The 23,556-nt window shown below is 39.9% G+C and overlaps 1 protein-coding gene across 6 annotated transcripts in view; it reads left to right on the plus strand.

The window, feature by feature from the left end:
• Window positions 1–591: 591 nt before the first annotated feature.
• Window positions 592–23,556, plus strand: part of mcf2la (mcf.2 cell line derived transforming sequence-like a) — a 38,539-nt gene continuing 15,574 nt past the window's right edge. For 2 of the 6 annotated variants that reach the window (XM_008426963.2, XM_017302715.1), the window contains exons 1-3: window positions 5,855–6,013; window positions 20,491–20,574; window positions 21,646–21,760. In XM_008426963.2, the coding sequence (XP_008425185.2) occupies window positions 5,881–6,013; window positions 20,491–20,574; window positions 21,646–21,760 (332 nt within the window). In that variant the 5' untranslated portion in view covers window positions 5,855–5,880. Of the gene's footprint in view, window positions 689–3,937; window positions 4,062–4,524; window positions 4,619–5,854; window positions 6,014–11,613; window positions 11,853–20,490; window positions 20,575–21,645; window positions 21,761–23,556 lie in introns of those variants that run through there. The other 4 variants (XM_008426939.2, XM_017302709.1, XM_008426946.2 and 1 more) reach the window with 4 other exon arrangements.

Here is a 23,556-nt window from a genome sequence, read left to right on the forward strand (position 1 = left end):
TTACCAGAATCAATCAGGTGGGGATCCATGAGATAAAACACCAAACTTTCAAAGTGGAAAAACCTGAACTGAGCAATATTTGGAATTTTTACAGAAATGATGAGAAATGAGTCAAATTTAGTAGAAATAGGCGACTTTCTTAGTTTAGTTTTGTTTTAAACGAAACCCTGAGATGATCACACAGTGCAAAGCTAACCTCAGCTACATCGAAGAGGCTCATCACATTAGCAGCTGTAATGTTGTTAAAGCGGGTGAAAGAGCAGAATCATGGAGGTCATTATGTGTTATGCGATTGCAGAACTGCCTTCAGTGTCCCTTCCTTCCTCTCCTCCTCCCCTCCCGCTCTTCATTCAGCTGACCAAAATAAGCATCCGTCTGTTTCTCTTCTCGTTATTCCTTCTGAGGAGTTTCACCTGAGCCGTACTCCTCGCAGGGCGCTCGCACGTCTGAACTTTAGCTCTGCGCAGTTTGATAAATATACATTTGCTGCATTCGTTTATTGCGTTGCTACAGGCTGCGACTTGCATGTGAAGAGAAGTCTGCTGAGAGCTTTTTGTTGTTGTTGTTGTTTTTAGTCCAGTTAATATGGGACAAAAGGCATCTGTGATGGAGGAGGTGGAGGAAGTGGACGAGGTGGACGAGGTGGACGAGGTGGACGAGGCGGTGGAGGTGTTGTCAACAGTCGGTGGTAAGAAGAGCCTCTGTTTTCTGTCATTTTTTCCTCTTTACGTCTTCAGATTTTGTCAACATTTTCACTTCTTGCCTTAAATCTGGTTTGAGACATTTCGGAATCATGTATGCAATAAAAGCCCGTAAAATCACACAAAACAAATAAATAAATAAACATAAAAAGATGGCGGTAAAATTTCCTCAACTTGTAAGTTTATTTTAAGTGCAATACATTTAATTCCTAATTGTATTGCACATTTTATTTCTTTATTTAGAAAATAAATCTCAGTAGCCAACACTTATTATGTGCCAGACTTTTTAAAATGATCTTTTTAAGATTTGTCATTCTAAAACAAAATTGTGCTAATTTCTGGAAATTGATGCACAGTTTTGGTTTGATTTTTTATTTATTTATTTATTGTATTATTTTGCAACAGCAACTCTGGCAATGTAACAACCCCTCAGTACGATGCTGCCACCGCCTTTCTTGACAATTGCTACGTCATTCTTACACTTCACATCCTCAGTTTGACTCTCCCGAACATTAATTCTTGTCATTGGAGCCAAAAATGCCTAACCTTTATCATGTCTGACCGTGAAAACGTTTGTCCAGAATGTTCTCATTATATTGGTTTCTCTCAGTTAGTGTGCTTTTAGCGTGTTCACTCACTAAAAGAATACTAAAGTAAACCTTTTAGTCACAAAATGTGGCGGTACCAAGCTGGCGGAAAAACTGTCTGAATTCATAAATTGCTTTTCTAAAGAAAAACAAATGCAGTGGAGGAAATTGTGGCACTTTTTTTTATAGTGTGACTAAATAGTGGACAGACTTTTCTTTGGAAAATTTGCCTATTGACAGATAATTCAAACATCATCAGCAAAATGTAAAAAAAATAATGGATGGAAAATAATCAGTGTTTCACTTTTTATACAATTTGATAAGTCACAGTTTTTTCCAAAGTTTATTGAATTATTCTCTTTGCTCAAATACCTAATTATGGAAGTATATTAAAGTCATTTAAAGTGCAAAGATAGTTGCATGTGTTGAATCACAGTACAGCTGGGTTAAAAACGTCTTCCTCGGCTCTCTTCCTAATGAAATGATCTATTTTCATTTCATAGCTGCTCAAATGGCCTGATTTGCCAAAATATGCGACTTTACATCAACCCACTTGCAATAAATACGACTTTAACAGAGACTTTCCCTTAATAATTTTTCTTATTTTTCTCTACGCTTCCCAAATTTCTTTCTCTCTGTGACTTGTACATCATTTTACGACAAAGTGTTAGGCTCATCATGCTCAGAAAATAAAAAGGCAAATAAAATCACGAGAATAAAGTTGTAGTTTATTCTTGTTCTCCTACGACTTCCTTTTAATACTATTTCAACTTTATTCTTGTAATGTTAAAACTTTATTCTCGTAACATTATGACTTCTTGAAATTTTATTACTTGATTCTCGTGTAATTTCTCGTGATATTACGACTATATTCTCATTTCATTTTGTAATTTTCTGTTAGTTTGGCCCTCATACTCCGTATCATTTAGCTTCAGCTTGGTCAGGATGTGTTAATGTTGCAGCAATTTAGTTTTTTGGAAATCTGTGTTTTTGCCCTTGCAGCTTGTTGTGCGTAAAACTCTTTTGCTTTGTCGGATGAGAAATAAGAGTACTAATAATATTTGGGCGAGACAGAAACACATATGAATATATTCACATCCTGTTATGTGATAAATCAATTCCTGGCTGTCTTGAGAACACTGCGTTCTCAACACGGCGGGGGAAAAAAATTTGGAACAATTCATCTTTTTGTTACAACTTAACTCCCGACTGTTCTGCTTCACTCATTAATAAATCAAATTGTGCAGGATACCAGATAATGAAAAGTGCATGAGCAGACTTTTCCTGTTGCCTTTGAAGTCGCAAAGTGGGAATGTCAGTGCGATTGTGTGATGATAAATTAGGTAAGGCAGAGATAATGCAATCGTCTAAAGGAGGTGGAGACCTTTTGCAGATGGCACCAGTGTAATTTCTTATGTCATTCATTTAGTAGCCGTAACTTCGAAGCAGTGCCTGGAAGTGCCGGGGGGGCACAGGAGATTGGCAGCGACGGAAAAAGCTATATTTAAAAAATGAGCTTCAGATTGTTGGGAATGATTAGATCTGCTGTAGCTGACAGGATCACGTAAAGCTGTCTAGGCTTTAAACACGTTAGGCGGCGTTTCGAAACTCCGCTGCATCACAGGAGAGAAGATGATCGCATGTTTTTTTCCCCTATATATTTTTTATTATTCACTTATTTCATTCCTAAGAATGAAGGCCCTCTCAGATGCACTTTTGTGTCATTTAAGATCACAAAGTAATAATCCCAGCTCTAGCTCTGACCATTTGTTTCCGAACAGCAGCTGTCCTGAGAGGGAATTGAACTCATTTAAGATTTTATTGAGAAGGGCAAAACTGCCACATGGTTTCAGAAAGCAAAAATATTACACTTTCTTTATGAAATAATAAATTCAGTGGCCTAAAATAATCTGGTTATTGATCAGTATTTAAAAAGAATATTTTATGTTACTCCATGTCCTGACATTCTTCACAGAAAAGCTGGGTGTTAATGTCGTTTTCAACAATTTTATTACTTTTAAAGCTACATGTAGTATCTTTTTTTTTTTTTGATCACTGGCAATGGATAGATGAGTACATCTAATTGTCCAGACAAAATGAAATTCATTTAACATTTATTAAAATGGGAATTTTTGTAGGTTTTTTTTCCATTATAAAAGATTATTTTAATTCTGATTTATAAAAAAAAACAAAAACAAAAAAAAACATTTGAAAGCAGTTGAAGTTGTTGAATGTGTTTTCTAGTATGGTTTTAGTTTTTACATTTTAGGTTTGACTTTCTAAAATGTCCTAATTGATCAACTTCTGTAATAAGATATTGCTTGCAATGGATTTTATTTAGGGGTATCTGAGCAACGGGGGTGTGAATGTAAATGCCGTAACGTGCACGATTTGTGTCCATTTTGAAATTTTATTTTTTTTTGTAGTCTAGAGACACGCACACACACATGCTCCGATGGTATAATTAGCTGTTGGGGGGATTCTTGTCCCTGCCCACCCTCCACCCTGCTTTTCCTGAGATAAACTCATGAAGTTAGATAAATAACCACACACTCACTAGACACATACACCGCTGCCAAACTGAGGGAAAGGGGACATGTAAAGCAGCAGGAACTGAGTTTACATTGTTATATTTATTTAAAAAATACGGTATGGTTAAAAAAAATGTCTCTTTTGGAGTTGATTCAAGAGAGCCAAGAGTTATTCCAGCTGCTGCGTGACGTGTGTGTGTCGATCAGCCTCCTGACCCGACACACACCGACCTGGAGAAGAGGTTAGTGTCCATCGCGCTAAGTAACTGTGAAGCTTTTACATCTGAAAACCTCCGCTTTTTATCCATTCTTCTTGAAACTTTATCAGTTTCCTGTAGCTGATTTTTTTTTTAAATAAAGTGGCGAGACGACAGAACAGGATTTCCTAACAGCAGGGAAGATACGGGACTCCCCTGTTGTGTTTTGCTTGTATTTTTTTTAAACGTATAAGAACAATCCCGGTGTTAAACTCCCGCTGGTTCTGCGGCACGAACGTGTCCGCGTCTTTATCAAAACAGAGATCAGGTCCGACTCTTTCCGCTCGGCAGACCAGGAGGGGCACTAGTGGACTTTTGGTTTGAGCCTTGTTACTGATTAGCTGATATGACCTCTGCGAGCGGCTAATTGGAGATCTCACCCCACCAGTCGGTATTTCGCCGGCGTAGACGTGCGTTCACAAGTCAGCTGGCTGGCAGGTGAAGTCGACCTTTTACCTTCGCCATGTGCGCCTGGCTCTGCCGCAGCCGTCAGACTGCAGAAATGACAAAGGCTCATAAATCCACACAGACAAACACGCAAGGTGAGTGTTGCATTTTCTGTCTGCGTGGACTGGCGACTGAGCGTGCTTTGTCTGAACAGGGTTGGAAAAAAGCTCTGTTTAGGTGTAGCAAATGAGTTTGTAGATGATTTATGTGCTGCATGAAGCTGTTCAGCCAAAACCGGTGAAAAAGTAAAGAAATTTGGAAAACTCTTCCATGAATTTGTGACTTTTTTGTAATGCAATTTTAAGAGCCAGCTCAAATATTTGCCGAGAGCCAGGCTCCTGGTTGGACTATGATACCTTCAATGATTTGGGATGTCAATTTTAAGGGTTACTTTTCTTCTAGAAGCATTTAAATATGCAGTTTCATCCAATTTGTCCCCTGTTTTCCATTCACTACTGTTTTGTAATGTGTAACATGGCTGCTGATGAGGCTCCCTACAAGATCTTTAACTTCTCTGATGATGAATATACTTGAGACAAGATGCCAAAGCGTTGAGCTCAAACACAGATATTGTAACCTTGAGTAAAAACACCAAGCTTAACTTAGCGATAAGTTCCTATATTTTCAATGCCATGATTGGGATTCTGGTGATTTAAAAACCTTCTTTCAGCCAGCTGTGCAGTTGTGTGCAGATGTGTGAGTGACTGATGGAGCACTTTGTGCAGAGAAAACTCTGGTTAGTCCTAGCATATTGAAGCATGTTAGTGGAAAGTTTAGTGGAAAGAAAACCTGAGTTTGCAACAGGCCTTTAGAGGGTTGTGAAGGAACGCCAAGTTTAAGTTTTGCTGAGATCTGTTTATCAAAATTAACATAAAAAACTCCTCGTTATATATCACTTGTTTGTAATAAAACTACTCATTTCACTTTTTGAATTTATTGCAAATTTTTTAAATTTATATTTTTAATTAATTGTGATGGACCTACATATCACAATATTTGAGCACAAGTTCATGGATGCTTTTTTTCTACCACATTTTTTTCCTTCCACTCAACTTTTCATGCATATGCAGATGGCAGCTTTCCCATCTTATTAGCGGAGGCCACCACCTCCGTAATAATCCCTAGCAAACTGTACCTGATGGTATTTCCATTTATCTGCATCAAACTGGCGCTGCTCAAACACACCGCGGGTTGAAAGGACATGTTGTCGCCGAAGGGTGGGGTGGCAGAAAACAGGAGTGACGTGATCACACGGGGCGTCTTGACAGGTGCGCAGCAGAAAGCGAGAGTTTGCAAACGGGATGAGGAGAGCAGAATAAAAGCTCGCCGACGTCCATCCGTCCCTCCACCTGAGGAGATGGAGACGGTGAGGGAGAAGGTGGAGAGCAAGGATTTGAAGAAAGGCGGTGGAAAGGAGAGCTTTGTCTCCATTACTGTGGAGGAAATGAAGAGCTTTTACAGATATACGCACTGCTGCCAGCTGCTGCACAGTAAGTTTTACAGACATGAGTGATGAGTAAAGAACTTTTGATGTCATTTAAACGCTTAAGATTTTACTTGATTTCATCTTTAAAAAAAGACATTAAAGTGTCTTTTTAAAGTGTCTAATTTATAGCTGTAGCTAATCTAAAAGGTACATCTAAGCCAAAATAAATTGGCGACTTTGCAGGAAATGTTTAATATCCTTTGTTTTTACTAAGCCACATGATTACCTTTTTTTTTTTTTCTTTCCAGATAATCTCTGAAGCAATTAAGGGGGATTTTGGTCGTTCGTTCTGTTAGTTTCACTATGCCTGAAATGACTGGATTTCCTAATAGCCTGCAAATAATTTGCATTATTAAGAGTCTTATTTTAATAAGATGTCCTCTCTTATTTTCCAGTTTTATGATCTCAGATGAGCCAACAACAGCAGCTGTCTTTTAAAGTTTACAGACACATTGTAGTCCATATAAAGTTGCTCTCTGAGCAAATATTTGAGCTTCTCTTTGGTTTATCCGAAGCGTTCGGGTCAGCTGTTTTTCGTCTCTCTCCTTCAGAAAAATGCCCTGACGGAAGCGCTGTGAGGAGGAGTTTAAATCGAAACAACCAGACATACGAACACTTTCAATGTTTGTGTCCAACATCCTTATTTACTGAAGGTGGCACAGTAAAAGTAGTCGTTTCCTGGAGATCTTTGCGTAAGACGACTGAAGAGGTGTGTGTGTGTGTTTGCATTACATATTTGTGACATAAAAAATTACATATTTGTCCACAACTGAACAAACTTCTTGACTTCTGTGAGAAGAGCAAAGCATTTTCTTGATGGTTTCTGGTTCTTGACACCTTTGCGTGTTTCCACATGGCTAACCTGATCTATTTCTGGGAGCTTTGGTCTGTATTTAGACATGATGGGGATTTATTTTTAGCTGCAACTCGTGTGTCACAGACAAAGACGGTGCTATGTTTCAGCTCTACATCATGTTTTTCTCATTAAAATTGTTCTGGGTGCTGAAGATATAAAATTTTGACATTGAAACATTGAAAACCGCTGAAGTTCAAACTGAGTATCAGTAAGAGGAACAAAAAAAAAGGTTATGGTGCTAGATGAACTGGTCTGTATGTTTCAGAAACAGTTGATGTGATGGGAGTTTTATGAACAAGCACCTGTCAGGTTTACAGAGAACGGTTTGAAAAGTTGGAAATGTCCAGTGAACAGCAGTTGTGTGGATAAAAATGTATTGCTGGTATTACTGGTCAGAGGAAAATGGACAGACTGGTTTGAGGTGACAGAAAGTCTCATCTGGATCTTGGTAGAAGACCATGTCCGTATCCATGACAACATGTTGAACCTTGAAGCTGACTGGCTGCAAAATAAAATTCTGATAAACCCAACATCACCTCTTCACCCCTAATCATCTTTAAAAGCTCTGCCATTTGGTGAACTTTCTGAAGTTTTCTTTTCTAAAACGGATCCTTGATTTTTTTTTTTAATTCTTTGGACAACTCAATAAATTGTTGATTTGGATGCAGTTGTACCAGCAGCAATGCCTTTGCCTTTAAATACCTTTTTGATGAAAAGCAATGATGACAGCAAATGTTTTTCTTGAAGGTAACAATGGTTCACTAAAGAAAAAAGATTATTAAGCACCGCTCCCTTTTTAAAACAGCAAAATAAAAGCTGTCGAGTCATATAATACTTTAAAAAGTTCCCAAAACTCTGGAAATACTTAATTTCCTTCCCATTCAGGTTTAAGAAATCACAATGCATATATGGATTAGGCAACGGTCAGCAGACATTTTTAAGAAAACTTTTTGGAAAATATGCAGAGGTGATTATGTTTAGAAAAACAAACTTATGGCACCACAACCGAAGTCTCCTGACTTATAATTGTCAGCTGTTTTTCTTTTCTTTTTTTTTTTTTTGGTTTTCCTGTGGTATTTCCCTGAGTTGTCTGTTATTTCTTGTGGCAATTCTTCCTCTTTCTAGTCATCTGATGATTTTACAAAACCAGTTTCTTATTCTCATAATTGCTCTCTTTACAGTATGTCTCTGTTTTTGATCTGATAAAACAGAGACTTTACTTCAGGTGAAGAATGCTGAACTTAAATCAAAAGTTACTTCCCTCCAAAGTTTTGTACATTTCTCCCTAACAGTTATTGAAATTAAAATGTAAATTGCATGGCATTCATGCCGCATTACATGGAAATGCTTTAAAAATATTTGTTCTGGTCTCTTTATTTTCTTTTGTCGTAGAACCTGGCATTTTAACAAAGCCGTATCAACCAAAAATACATAAATTAGGAATAAAGATGTATATTTTTTTTCAGCTGTAGTAGTATATAATTGAAGGGATCAGCCGGCAGCAAACACCTTTTGTTGTTAAAAGAGGATATTGGTCATCTGCTTTATTAAGTTCCACCCCAGCAGGCAGGATAATGGGCTTTAAACGCGGTTATATTGGACCTCAAAGACGGCGCTGGATTATAAAACAATAAAAATAGAATTACATTAACTGTTGGCTAAATATTGATACTTCGGGTGCTGTGTTTTATGGATACAGGAGTCGGCTGTCACAGTGGCAGCAGAAGTGAGGCTGCGTTGATGGGTTCAGGCTGCTTTCTGTCACGTTAATGTGAACTTTGAAGGAGGCGAAGTTATACGTTTGGTCAAAGGGAAACAGAAAATTGACCTAATTGCTTCCTGCTACCGAATCTCTTCATCTGCAAACTATGATATGTAAAGATAACGAGAGAGTTTAGTCGTGTAAGTGGTTTTAAAAGACTTACAGTGCTAAATCCAGAATTTTTTTTTTTTTAAAAGCAACCAGGTATTGACAAGTGTGTTGTTCCAACCTCTGCAGCATTGTCTGTGTTTCCTACTTTATTTAACTCAGTTTCAAGCCTGTGTGAGTCATTTCTGAATTGGTGTCTTCCTGTTTACACTGCAACAGGCCGGTAGTGTTTGATCGCAAAACGGAAGAGTTCAGCAGCGTCTCTTCTTTAAAAACAGAAGATTTCTTAAACTAAAACTTCACCTGGAAGCTGCTCTGCCTGCAGTCTGCATCACGTCCGTTCTAACAATAAATAGCTTTCCGCAGCAGTCTCCTTCACATCCCACATAACAGACTCGGGTGCAAATTTTCTCTTGTGCTACTCTTATTGAATTAGTTTATACAGCTGAAATATTGGAGTGTCATTTGAACATTTGAGAACATCAGGATGCCCTGTTACCTGGCGAAAAAAAAGAAGAAATCTGTGAGGCAAAAATGCTTTTAAAGGTAACAGAAATGCTTTTTTAAAAGCATTTGTTGCCTTTATCCCATGGCCAACTTACTCCATCACCTAAGTCTCACGATGAGAGTACACACCCTGAACGGCCTGCAGTGTACACAAGCTTTTGGCGTGTTTAAGAAATGTAAAAAAGCCCCTGAATCTCATTTAGCGATAATCGGATTCTCAACATGAGATTCATTTAGGCATTTAGGCCAAGTCAAACGCCAATTCTCGTTGGCATTGTCTTTCATCTCTTTGTGCCTAATCTCATTTTTACTATTTTCGCCCAGACGGATTGCTAAAATTCATACGGAACCAATGCAAACAAGTTGAGATGATTAAAAAACATACGCTGTTTTTGTTCTAATCGAATTAGACTGGTTCTACTTGGTTTCAATATAAGAAATCTATTTGTGATGTGGACTTAATATGCCTGATCAGGGACATAATCATCAGATGAATACAAGCTCTGTGCACGGTAATAAGATGACTCTGACGTGTGTCTAACGTTGTGAGGGGAATGTGAAGACCTGGTATAAACAGTGTGGCCTGTCCCATTGTACAGACGTCTGCAAAAGCAACACAATGTTGCGCATAATTATGAAATGGAGCATAAAGGCCTTATGATGATGTTTTTCAACAATATAAATTCAGAAAGCCTTTTGCAATAATTGGAGCAGAAAGTGTTTTTTGGTGGATACTTTGAACATCTTAAGCACATGTGTCAAACTGGAGGCCCGGGGCGAAATCCAGCCCATCAGAGGTCGTTGTGTGGCCCTCAACTATAGTGTGACACATAAATAAATCAGTTGTGCGCTTTAATATTATTTTATCACTCAAATCAAAACAGTTATATGCTACCATGTTGCATAATTTAGTCCCCCAGATCAATAGATCCCTGCACCTTTTTGTACTAATGCATAGTTGAGAGTTTATAACAAATTTTCCACAAAAATGTTCAAAAACATTGGGTTTAAGCGATGCTAACTCCCACCTGCAGGTGGCAGTATGTCTTACTTCACTACACTGCTTCCTCAGCCAACATTGCAAAATTTCTTGTAAATATTTCTAAATTAGCAACACGAAATGAGTGATTTTAATTGCAAACAACTACAAATAAGCCCGTTTAATTTTTAGGAAGTACTTATTAAATGCAAACACAGCTTTGAATTTATATTTTAGCATGAAAAGCATCTCCAACGTCTGTTGTTGCCACCGCCGTGTTTTTCAGTAGAGATAACTGTGTTCACACAGGATGCTGGTGAAGATGGGAGGTTTTGATCTCATCTGACCAGTCAGCTCTCATCCACATGTCAGCGCCGTCCTCTACATGACTGGCGACAAACTGGGATCGGGACTTTTTACGGTTTTCCTCTTGCCAAAATATGCATGACTGACCTCATGAACCTCATGACTTGTCCGGACTTAATGATGCCAATTGTTTTCTATTATACCGGCACAGTTTGAGAATCTTAGACAGAACTTGAAGGCAACGTTTGTGTTCAGGTCGTGTAAAGATGGATTAACCTCTTTGTGTCAGTCGGCAGAATCTGAAGATTTCTCTTGTTTTTTGTTTTTTTTTACCAGTTACAAAAAATATATATCTTTTTTCTAATCCTAATTTACACAAAGATAGATCTGCTTCAATAAGCAGATTATTAGTTTTTTTTGTATTTGCACGCCATGTGCCGTCATTCAGAGGGGCAGTGGAGCTTTGCGTGAAAACTGGCTTGGTGTTGAGGAAACAAACATTTGAAAAATGCGTTTTGTCTCTGCAGGGCTGCATCTTTGAAACTGAAGCTCTGAATTGGCCGTTCATGCAGCCACCAGTGTGTGGCAGGCTGGGTCCCCCTGCTGTCATCACTGGCATTGTTTGTTTGTGGGAAAGTTTGTCCCGCTGAATGGAGGAGAAAAAACACGATTAAGATTTGAAAAGACAGAGGAAGACTTTCTTTTTGCGCTTTACAATTTTTGTTAGATTTTTTTGGGGGGTCATAATCTTCAGCACTTCATACCATTGAGCCACAATAAAGCCAGATCACGTACTTCGACATTCATTACAAACACTAATCATTATCGCATTTACTGTTTACTCCTAAATCGAAGCAGGAAACTGAAGCATAATTTATATTTCTGCAGATTTCCATGCTGTGTCTGGTCTCCCTGTGGAAAAAGTGTGTTATGTGAAACCAGGGGCGGACCGTTTGAATCTCCTCCTCCCCTTGCTGGCACACACTGTGGGAGTGTGTTTGTGTTTGTGTGTGTGCGTGTGCGTGCGTGTGCATGTGAGAGATCTGTGTGTGGAAGGGGGATTGCGCAGAGCTCCGCTGTTCGGTGACAGCTCAGGAAGAGGCTGAAATCCTCGGCTGCTGCGGAATGGACGGCCTTAACTTCCACCGGGATGTTCTATGACAGAAACTTTGGATGTTTTTGAGTCTCTTTTAGCTCAGTGTGCGTGCGTGCGTGTGTGTGCGTGAGAGGGCATGCATGTGGCTGCAGAACAATGGCTCTAAACAGAGTATCTCAACTGTGCCATGAAATCACCAGGCTGTGGCTGCAGCTGAAGATGATAACAGGTAGAGTTCTGGTGTCTGTTTCCTCTGACAGCTGGCGGACGAGTCTGTGTTGTGTTAAAACAGGTTTTATGATGACTAATGAGACGGTGGAAATTTAGAAGGTGATTTTTCTGCATCTTAGCATTCAGTTCAGACAGAGAAATAATGTATTTTTCAAAAATAAAAATGCACAAATATGTCATGTCGACTTTATTATGAGTCTAAACAAATTCAACTTTCAAATCTTTCCTTTAAAATTTCCTGTATTTGTTTTGAAATTGGAATAAACTTTAAAGTAGGTAATGCCTCAGATTCTGTTCTAAATTACTGAGTTTGGCTTTATATGTACATTACCAGACTATAGGGGCTGAAGTTTTTGTTTCATGAGCTTTTCAAGTTGGTGTGAAAAGTGCAAATGAACAAGAAAGTAAACTATTTTAATGGGGTGGTGCTGCCTTGTCATCATGTGCAGTCTCTATGGTTGTCCATCGAATATTATGACTTCGTCTTGTTTCAATATAAGGTGTTAACCAGCATACATTTTGAAATCGACATCCTGAAGCATCCGGTTACAATTGTCTTGCAAAGCTTTGCATTTCTTCTCCTTTTGTGTTGCTACAATCACAAAATTCAATGGTTTTTTCACAGAATTTTATGTGAAACTCAAACCAGGATATACGATAAGTAGAAGAAATTAATTTGGGTTTTAATTTAGTTTTTACAAATCCAAATTCGAAAAGTGTTTGATGCATCCTGAGCCAATACTTTCCAGAACAAGTTTTTGTTCTACAAAGTTTTGGAGAACATTTCTGTCAAAGCTGCACATCGGGAGTTTGATGTTTTTGCTTATTTTGGTGGGGACTTTGACTGGGCCACTCTTACTCTGACTGCTTAAGGCTGCAAACCTCCAGTCTTTTGCGAGTCTTTTGCAACTTTTAGCAGGTTTTCTGTCAGGACAGTCCTGTATTTAGCTCAAACGTCTCATGAACTCTGACTTGTGACAAACAAGGTCCAAATTTCTGAAGTGCCCAACTGATTTGAGCTTCTCCCACCTGAACTGTGGCCCTCTGCAGCTCGTCTAGAGTCCTTCTGTTTCACAACCTGCTGGTGTTTTAACAGTGCCACTCAGAACCATTTCTGAGTTCGTTTTCCTGACCTGGCGTCTTTTTCCAAAATTGATTTTCGTCTCGTTGCACAAAGGTGCTTTTCCGGCCGAAGGCAACATCGGAAGCTTACATAATCAGATCTGAGGTGGACGGTGCATCGTGTCCTCGGGTCGCGTGTTGTCGAAGCAAAGTGCGGGGTCATGTGAGCCCGCTCTGTCCTCCGTACAGTACTCTGAGCAGCACGCTGACAGCATGTTAATCACATTCAGCCCATTAATAGTGTTTCCTCCTGTCAGTTGGGGTCAAAGCCTTAGACTGTCAACATCTCCCCCCCCTTTTCTTTCCTCTCTCTTCTGTTCTCACTGTGTGACTTTGTGTTGTTTTATTCTGCTCTTTTTATTTGCTCTGGTGAGAATAAAACAATATTCCATGGAGATTTCGTCAAGCTTCTCTTGGCGCTCTTTTATAGGCATGTTAGTCGACTCCTGAGCTGACCTAAACCCGGCTCACACACTAAAACAACAAAGTGTCAACCTTTCCCTTTTGTCTACACTGTGCAGCCGCGTCTCAAGTAGCTCAGGAGAACTAATTTGACGTTAAATTTGCATTTTGTGTCGGATTCGGCAGCGCAGCACAAGATTTGAAACGGAGCGAATCAATGAAACCAAAAGAAAAGCTGAATGAATCTTTCATGATCCCCGAGGGAGGGAGCAGAGGCACAACTAATCAAATAAATTGATTTATTAATGAGGAGACACGTGTATCATGTTAAAACAAATCAAATCCAGTTAAAGCTGGATGTCTCTTAACATTCACCTAATCAGAATCGGTTCATTTTACTCCTAGTCATTCGTAAGATGATGGGCTATATATTTGATTATATTTTATTTTTTTGGTTCAGATCACTAACCAGGATTAAGCCCAGACAAAAAAAGAGCAGCAGTCATCTGCGACCTAATTAGCTAGGCTCCCCTTAAAGGGTAAGTGTCACATTTTATCACCAGAAAACATTAAAAAAATAAAAGAACCAATTCCTGACATCAGGATTTGGCTTCCTAATGTCAGGAAGCCAAATCAATCAGTATTTGCCTTCCTGACACCAATTCTGGTCAGAACTGAATTTTTCGTGTTTCAGATTTCAGATTTTGGCAAGGAAGTGAAACATAGGTTATTAATAAACATATTTTAAAGGAATAAAGATAAACTTCAGTCCTCATCCACCCTCGTTTGATACAGTTTTGGTTATTTTAAACTGTAAAAATGGCTCCAATTGTGTGGGTGCCTCGCATCAATCTCCAGAGATTTGAAGATTAAAACACATCTGCTTTGCTAGAGTGGTTCGATGTTCTCTGGTGTTTCCCATTTTCTAATCTGGCTAAGAGAAATCGTCCTCTTACCTTTACATTGCTTTTATGCCTTTAGTGAAACAGGAGGTCACAGATACGTATCACTAATTAAACGTCTAGACATTCCAAGAAAAAAAGCATGCAAAATAAATACCTGAGTTACATGAAACAAATCTGAGTTATAGGCTGGACTTTTCTCAAATTAGTTGTGAAATTACGGTACTGTAATAATAAAAATGAACCTATTTCAAGGGTTTTTACACTAATCCTAATATTTGTATGGGTTGCTGTGTGTTTGCATTAGAAAATATTGAGTTCAGCCACATGAATACAATGAAACAATGTTTAAACAGTAGAAAGGTGGGAAAATTGTTTGCGTTTTTAACAGATTTCCCCTCATATTCCCACAATTTTCAAATATTAAGAGTATCTTAAGGTGTAACACTCAGCTGCATAAGGAACAGCAGTGTCAGTGGAATAAGTGATTCCTTTTCCTCCACGGCAAGTAAAAACACAGCCCAGTAGGATTAGCTGCTTTCTCCCTGCCTTTCTCTACCTCTTACCCTCTTTGTATGTCATTTCCATTTTTTTTATCCTCCCCCAGCTCCCTTTCTAAGGTTTCACGGTCTTTGTTCTGTGCAGTCTAATGACTGGTAGCTATGGCCGGAGGCAGCTAAAAAAGGGCTGCTGTCATATTTGCTGGCTTTGCTCTCAGCGGAGCTATTACTGTAATGGCAGAGAAAGAGGAAAGGAGTGGATGTAGACTTAAACCCACAGAACTGCAAGCATATGTACGCTTTGTAGTCCAGCGATTTGGGAATTCCTTTGAGCCATAAATAATCATGTGGGATCACAAGCTGGCGTTGTGCTTTTTTAGCCTGGAGGGCAGGTGGAGTTTTATAATGCCTTGTACCGAAGTTTGTGGCTTCTGGGTGGAGGGAGTTCACATGAGGTATTTGGTGGCTTTAAAATCTGCTTGCGCGAATAAAACTTGTGATTTATTGTTTCCATTCTGATACAATAAATCAGATTAATCAAACCAGGATTTTAGTTTTGAGTGAATGAATGTGGTATTTGAGGGCAAACGTCGTGAGAATGTTGACCAGCAATGCTGCTCTAATTATTATTTTTTTTTTTGTAATTAATGCAAACTGAGACAATGTAAGCATCTAATGCATGAAATAAAAATGATCCAAAATTAAATCCGATAGCTCTGCTCCCGATTCCATCACTAATAAGGCTCTTCTGAGCCTCTCGTTGAGACGTTTTCATTTTAAAATGCAATCCAGGCCCAGAATGAAGCTTCATGTATGCAGCTAACGAGATCAGAATGGAGTTTGCTTTGTTTAGCAAGCACTCATTAGCATGCAACAACAAGTTGACTGATCCCACAGCACAACTGACAAGACTAATGAGCCATCCGTCATAAAGCAGAAGCTGCTTTAATTACTCGGTGCAGATTATTCACCTCTGCACTGTAAATCAAGCCCACCAATTGGCAGTTCTTGGAAGTGGTTTGGATGAGCTGGTGCAGGGCTTGTGTGTCTGTTGTGATGTGACGGCAGCGCAGACTGTAGACAGAGGGACAGTTAGTGCGTTGTTTCGGCCGAGATGATGATGCCACCGACTATTCAGTAGATCAGGGCTCGGCGCCCGAGATGAGCAAGCCCGAAGCCATTGTTCTTGTTCGCGGCAGGGAGCGCGTCAATGTTGTTCTTCTCGGCCGTACAAACGTTAGCAGTCGAACTCCTGCAGAACTAAAATGTGAAACTGCTCTGAGAGTGCCCCGCTTCAGGGCGTGAAGAGGAGCCAGGCTGAGCCCGGCTGGAATCCTGTGAACATCAGTAATAATCTAACGTTTGACTGCTTACAACCCGTCTTAAGCCACACTAATTCGAGCTTTGGGTGCGGGGATGGATGGGTGCATAGCAGGCCGCTCCTGGCCCTGTGACCCAGTTGTTGTTTGGCCCCGGTGTGTGAGTGCATGTCAGCCGCTGGCCCGTGTGTTTCAGATAGCACACAGCGGGGACAGATGGAGCTTTGGTAAACCCAGACTGTAATGCCAGATAATAGAGCTCGGATTTCCTCACACACACACACGTGCAAACATACATGCAGACGAGCAGGAGGATTGTCGTTTCTCTCTCTCTCTTTTTTTTTTGTTGAAACAACCAGCTGGCCACATTTCAGTTGCCATTTGATGCCAGCAGGCTGACTTTTGTACTCATTTGTATAAAATAAATACTTATAACATTTCTAAGGCCAGTTCCTGCTGCATGTCTAAGTTGTTTTTGTGAGCATAACTCCCAGCCAGGGGTCTTGCATGTCCGTGTGTTTGAGCGAACATCGTATGGCTTCCCGGCTTCCTGCGGCTTTGAACTTTGACCGGCCACCAGCACAGCCGGCCGTCAACAAGAGCAGAGCAGCTTGCTGCTGTCTTTGAACCGCCGGTGTGTGTGTGTGTTCAGCAGTGAAAAACCTGTAGAAACATGACTTCTGCACAAAGGAGGAGGCTGTCTGTGAATAATGGGGATAATACCAATCTGTCTTTACAGGATTCAGCTGAAAAGTTTCCTTCCTTCCACCTCTACATTCCAGTATAAAAGTTAGATTTGCTTCACAAATTTAGATGACAAAATAAAGCAAATTCACACACAGTGAGTTGTGAGTTCAGGGTTGCAACAAAACCTGCAATTAAGCGCTTGACTGGAAGCATCTCACACTTGTGGAGAAGCTGAAACAGATGTTGCTCGCTCTTGTTTTTCATGCAGCAGTTGTCACCTGCCAGAAACACAGCAAAACATGCCTGAAGTTCAGAGTTTGAGAACTTCTAGGTTAAAACCAGCTGCAGAAAGTCGCTGTTCATCTCAGAAAATTAGAATATTACCAAAAAATATATATATATTGATTTCAGAAAATCTGTTCAGCATGCCACGAAAGTCTAGTCGAAGCATTATTAATGACTTTTCTTCCAATTGCCGTCAAGTTTGCCAACATTTTCCAGTGCAGGTGGTAAATGGTGGAAGAAATGGTCCAGTTGTTGGAAAGTGTTGTGCTTCTCCTGGGCCTGTCGCTACAGACGGGTCACATCCAACGTATCAGCTGCCTCCAGGCATTAAATATGTAAACGCCTTCAGAGAAACCCTGTCCTCCATCTCATCTCATTGAGACACGATCACCTTAACCCTCTCTCCATTAAATATTCCCACCACCTCTTCGCTGAATCCACCGATAAACTCAGCTGGAGATGCTGAGGTAGTGCAGAAACGTCTCTCTCTTTTTCTCTCGCTGAATCTAAATTGTAAACTGTTGCCTACATGTGCGGTTTTCTGTTTTAATATGAAAGTTGTTGGATTCGTCGCTCAGAGAGGCTGAGAAAAAGGATGAATGAAGTGTGGGAGGGGTGTCAGAGCCTGGGGGAAGGGAACAAGGATGCTGGGGGGAGAAATTCTTTCTAACCCCTCCATAATCACTATTTGTGTTTGGCAGCATTGGCCCACTTCTGCTCTGTGTCTGTATATGTGTGTGTGTGTTGTTTGGTGGGTAAAAGGGTTCACTTGCAACCCGTAGTTTAATTTCATTCAGGCCACGAAGGACAAAGCAGCGTTTTTGGGTTGCAGCAGCCCTGAAAAGCTGCCTGACGCCTGAATGTCTAATAGATTTGCACCGTTTACCGCTGTACCACAGGAGGAGTGTGTGTGTGTGTGTGTGTGTGTGTGTGTGTGTGTGTGTGTGTGTGTGTGTGTGTGTGTGTGTGTGTGTGCTGTCCAGATTGGTTCAACTTAATCAAATCGGTTTCCTTGCATTTATATAGCATGTTGTTGTTACCCAGACCAAGCTGGTGTAAAAAAAAACAAAAAATAAAATAAAATAAAATAATATATATATATATATATATATATATATATATTCCCTTCCCCATGTAGGGAAATACTGATATTAATTAGTAAGATTATTTGACAGCTTAGTTATCACTAAATAATGCTAATTCAGCAAAATATTTTGTAAAAGCATAAGTTCAGATTTTTTTTTTGACAATGAAAACAATAAAAAAAGATACTTTTACACATAAATAGTTCAAATATTTTAGTAAAAAAATGTTTTATATAATTTGGTAGTTATTATTCTCTAGAAGCTTATCTCAAGCAGTTTTAACATAAGCTTCTAGATTCTTTCCAATAATTATCTTTATCTTATGAAAAAGAAACCCACCAGATCTCTAAGATTGTTATTAATAGATTACTAAAAAAAACATCATAAATTAAATCTTATGAAATCTGCAGACAATAGAGAAGGACTGTATTAGTTAGTGAAAGAGAAAATTAGTGAATATACCAGAGAAGGGCCTAAATAGAACAGCTTTACAAGTACACACACACACAGTCACACACACACGAATAGAAATATATCTGAAGTCAAAGTCTAATGCTACGTGTCAGGCTGTGGTCCAGAGTTGGAGTCCTGGTCGGATCTGACAGCTGCTACTGAAAGCTCAAAACAACACACTGAAACACACTCGTGTGTCAGTTCACTTTCTCCCACTGGCTGCCTCATCTGTATCAAATGTCCTCTGATACTGAACATAAAGTGTTGGAGCAATCATTCACCACCTTTCCCTTCTTACTCCACTTCACAAGTACGACTAAAAAAAATCTAAAAAAAGAAAAGACACCCATCCTTTTCCTTTCTATTTACCCTTTGATTTCCATGTTGGAGAAGCTGTTTCTGCTTAAGCCAGCGTCTTGTCACAGCTTCATTAAGCTCCATTAAACCGCCATTCTAATCTGCTTAAAGCATCCACCTGCCTCTGGACTTTCTCCTTAACTCCCTCTTTTTTCTGTGTTGGTTTTCCCCTTTTCAGAGCATCTCCTCTTTGCCTTTTCTGTCTGAAACAATTCAAAAAATGATTTGAAATCTAAACACGTCAAGGATTTTTTGGGGGTGTATTGACACCAAAGTTGTCAACCTTAGTTTCTCTTCCTGAGTCAGAGTAAAGTTTGGACTGCATAATAGACTTAGAGCGTGTAGAATGAGTCACTGTCTAGTCAGAGTGTGCTGACACGCATGGATATGTAGCATTACTCCAGACACAAGCTTTTAATCTGACTGGTTTCCTCATCATATGGACCAGACATTTATATTTTCAAGATAAGATATTAAAAAAAGTCAAATGCTAATACTACAACAGAGATTTTCTAGATTTTTTTAGTGATAATCGGAAAAATACTACGACGTGCAGCTGTATTCAGCTCCCTCTCCACCAGCTGTTCACGTCCGGTGGTGGGATGCCAGTCTTGTTCCAAACAGCTTCAGACTGAGAAATCTCAGAGCAGCAGCAGCGAAGAGGCAGGCGGAAACCGCAAACACTCTCACGAAGAATACAAAACATTTAAAAGCAGAAACTCGGTTCAGTAAGGGCAAAATTTCAATATGAATATTGTGTAAGAACGTGCAAATGAGTTGGTTAATAAAAAAAAAGTTCATTTATGTGTTAATCTCCTGCTGCAGCTAAAAAACAGACATTTGGACCTCCTCCCTCCCTGCCTGCCTGCAGCAGGCTCCCGCATCGAAACACAGAACCAGGATGCAGAAACATCAACCTCAGTTTGTCTGGCTTACAGGGTGTGAAGCGTTGTGATGTAAACCTGACTGTAAACTGCCTTACAGTCGGCTCTGTGGGGCAATTGAGACCGTGAGCAGTTTGTTTGGTTTGTACTTGGTCTGTAATTAGCGTCGCTCACTGCCAGCTACACCATTGTGCCTGCAAACCTCCCCGCTCCATGTCAGCGCCAGCCTTCGCCTACATGCACACACACCCTCAGAGACGCTCTCAGCTTTCATTCACGGCCGCGCACGTGATCGCAGACAGTTGGCACTGCTGGGTCAAACACATGGGGGAAATGGAAAGAGGAGGTTTTTTTTTTTTTTCCCTCTGGCTCTATATGTCTGAGCGGGCTAAATGAGATTACTGTAATCCAACTTGACCAGGGAAGAGAGGAAATGCAAATGCTGTTTGTGTCATCCTCTTCCCACCTCACTTTCACCTTTTTTCATTAAACAAAAGGTGTATTTCCTTCCATAACACCAAAAAGAAAGGGGTTTCAGTGTGTCTAACTATAAATGAATGAATATCTGTTTAAAACGTCCTGATATCTATTGCTGCATGTTGATTTGTCTTCTGTTTTTGCTCATTTGTTTTTCATTCAGATGACATCCTGAAGAAGGAAGATGGTCCTCTGTTAGCAGCTCAGATTGGCTCCGAACTCCATAAGCAGTTCGCCATCCTGCCAGGTTGGTTTGATTCACTCCCACCGCAGAATCATAAAACATCCCAAAAAGTTTGTGGAAAATCCTACCTTCAATTTGAGCACATTTATTCATTGAGGCTTTTTTGTAGGAAAGGAATGTCTTTCATCATAGATCCAAAACCTAAAAAGGATTTTTTGACACCTAATGCTTCTAGTTTTTAATGTCTTTTGGGCTTCATTGAAGGAATTTATTTTCAGTTATAAAAACAGGATTTAGGTCACTTTCTCTCAAAATGCCTGCTATATTTAGCCACGTTTAATAAATTTAATAAAAACTGATTTGGGTGCAGCAAAGACGGCTTTTCAGTAAAACACTCTCTGAACAGACGAGGCTCTAAAAAGATAAAATACTTTTGTGTCTTACTAAACATTTTTCCATTGTGAGAAATGGTGTGTGAAGTAAAAAAAGAAAACAAGGACGAAAAAGCTCTGCTGCTGTCTTCTAGGCGTCTCTGCAGAGGAAAAGTTTAATTCTTCTCTGTTTCTGATGACAAGTCGACCCAGATAAGAGACACGCAGCTTCACAGTCCACACCAAACATTAAATTACACACAAATACACACTTCGGGAGTGTGTATTTGTTGGGGGGCTGTTTTAGGTTGCCATGATGATCGCAACTGCCTGGTGAATAATTTACTGTGGTGATGATGCGCTGTGTAATCTGAGTCTCTAGGGAAAGGAAAGGAAAGGCCTGGTCTGTGGATTAAACATTGAGATATATTGGTGCATCTAAGTAAGGGGGTCCGAAAACAAAAACAAAAAAACAACAAGCCTACATTTTAAAATTTTTATCTAAAAAGATTTTGAGAGCAATGCATCATTTTCTATCTACTTCAATGATGCGCCTGTTGTTGAAATCCCAGTGGAGTTCATTAAGCTCAGTGACTATAATGTGAAGAAATTCATTGCTTTTTGATACATTTTTGCCATCTGTTTATTTGTTTATCTAGAAACAAATCTTTCACAGATAACCCTGTTAAATCTCATTATACCCAGGACTTAAAGAGGGTTTAAGAAGTCAATATTGACTCTTCCGTGACCTCTGTGTCTCCAGGGGGTCGCGGGATCAACGGCCACCCCGTCATCTTCCTCCCAGAGTTCCCGGCGTTCGGTGAGCTGCCGGAGGAGGATCTGCAGAACGTGCTCCACTACCTCACAAGCGTCCCCAGGTTAGTGCAGCTGCTTGTATAATAATACTGTGTGGAGCCTACAGATGGCGCTGCAACACTAAACGCAAGGAAAAGGGGTAACAAGACTGAAATGAATTATTTTAAAGAGAATAAGGAATTGATCTTGAAATATTAAACTTTTTTTTGAACTTTTTTACTATTTTTTTTACAATAAAATATAATTAAAGAATGATTTGGGATTTGCTTTAAGTTCTCTTTTGTTATTTTTGAATCAACCCTTTACTCTCCTCTTTATGCTATCTTCCTCTCTCACACATAATTCATCTGTTTATCAACATGACTCCTCTACATCCATTTTTTTTGTCTATGCCTGATTACCTTTCATATATAACATCCACCGCAAACACCCTCTTGAGTCCCTTCCCTCTCTCTGCTCTCACACTCTGAGCTCCGATTGGATGAGAGGCTGCGGAGCTCGGCCGTGATTGGCCGAAGGGGCTTTGAGGCAGCCGATGGAGGAGCAGAAAGGAGGAGGAGGAGGAGGAGGAGGGAGATGCTCTGCAAGGATGGGAACGGTCACCCCTCTCCGTCTACAGACGGCAAAACAAAAAAAAAAAAACCCAACAAAAAAACTGGATGAGCTCAGGATAAGCAAGATTTAAGGACGATTGGATGATCATCATGGAATATTGAGGATCTCTTTCGTTTCACCCTGAAATATTTGGATTTTCCACATCCCCTTTTCTCTTTGGATTTGGATGTTTTTACCAGCAGAGATGGATTGAGGATTTTGCTGCAGCAGCATTCAACTCGGTACATCATCTGACAGCCGGAGAGTTCGGCTCTGCAGCGTTAGCATGTTGGCAGAACACTCTGTTCACCGTCGTTGAGTGTGTGTGTGTGTGTGTTCGGAGGTGTCAGGGTGCATGTCATGTTGTTCAACAAGACCTTTCACAAAAAATGTGGCATTGTCACACACACACACACGCACACACACTTAGGAGCATTAGCTTAATGAGGCTGCTACATATGGCTCTGCCTGTGGAATGAATGGCCAGATTTTCTCCCTCCTCTCTCAACAGCGCATTAATGCGGTGCCAAAAGGTTGCCATGGTAATCAGAATGGTTGCTCATAATCGCAGCCGGTGAGAAATGATGACTGCAGGCAGCCGGGCAGCTGGTAGCGAGGCTCTGACCTTCATTGGGACCCAGCTCGATTCTCTGAATGTGTTTAAGTCTAAATGTATAAAAAGATAACACTAAAAAAGAAACGGAAATCAGGTGTGAGCTAATTAAACTAGTTCTCCTGAATTTACATTACGTGAGCCTTCAAATGGGGAGGAAATTGATGAGTTCCGCTGAAAGTTATTGCACCGATCAGGTCAATTTTTGAAGTGTTTTTATTTTAAGGATTAGAATGTATAAAAAAGAGAAAAAATGCCCTGTCCGGCGATACGACGTGCTGCAGACTCATTACTTAAAATTAAAGGTGGCAAGTTTGAAATCAACTGCCAATCAAATGAAAGAGAATATCATTCATGCATCAAAACGCTAAAAGTGCTGCAAAGTGCATGCTGTGTGATACGTTTCTAGACCAAAAATAGTAGGAATTTTCACTTTGATGCCCTTCTGCTCTCCAATCAGAGTCAACCAAAAGAAAATCATCCAGTTCCAACATGTTTGGTGCATCTTGAAAAGTCATGACCTCACAGTGAATGCAGCCCCAATGTGGTCAGCATCACCCAACACAACTATTCTTACTATGAATGCAACATGAATCTGCAAAACCGGAAGACGTCCTGCATGCAGCATCCAAATTAACCTCCTAGCCCCCC

Source organism: Poecilia reticulata, linkage group LG2 (assembly GCF_000633615.1).
Source record: "Poecilia reticulata strain Guanapo linkage group LG2, Guppy_female_1.0+MT, whole genome shotgun sequence".
NCBI classification, from domain to species: domain Eukaryota; kingdom Metazoa; phylum Chordata; class Actinopteri; order Cyprinodontiformes; family Poeciliidae; genus Poecilia; species Poecilia reticulata.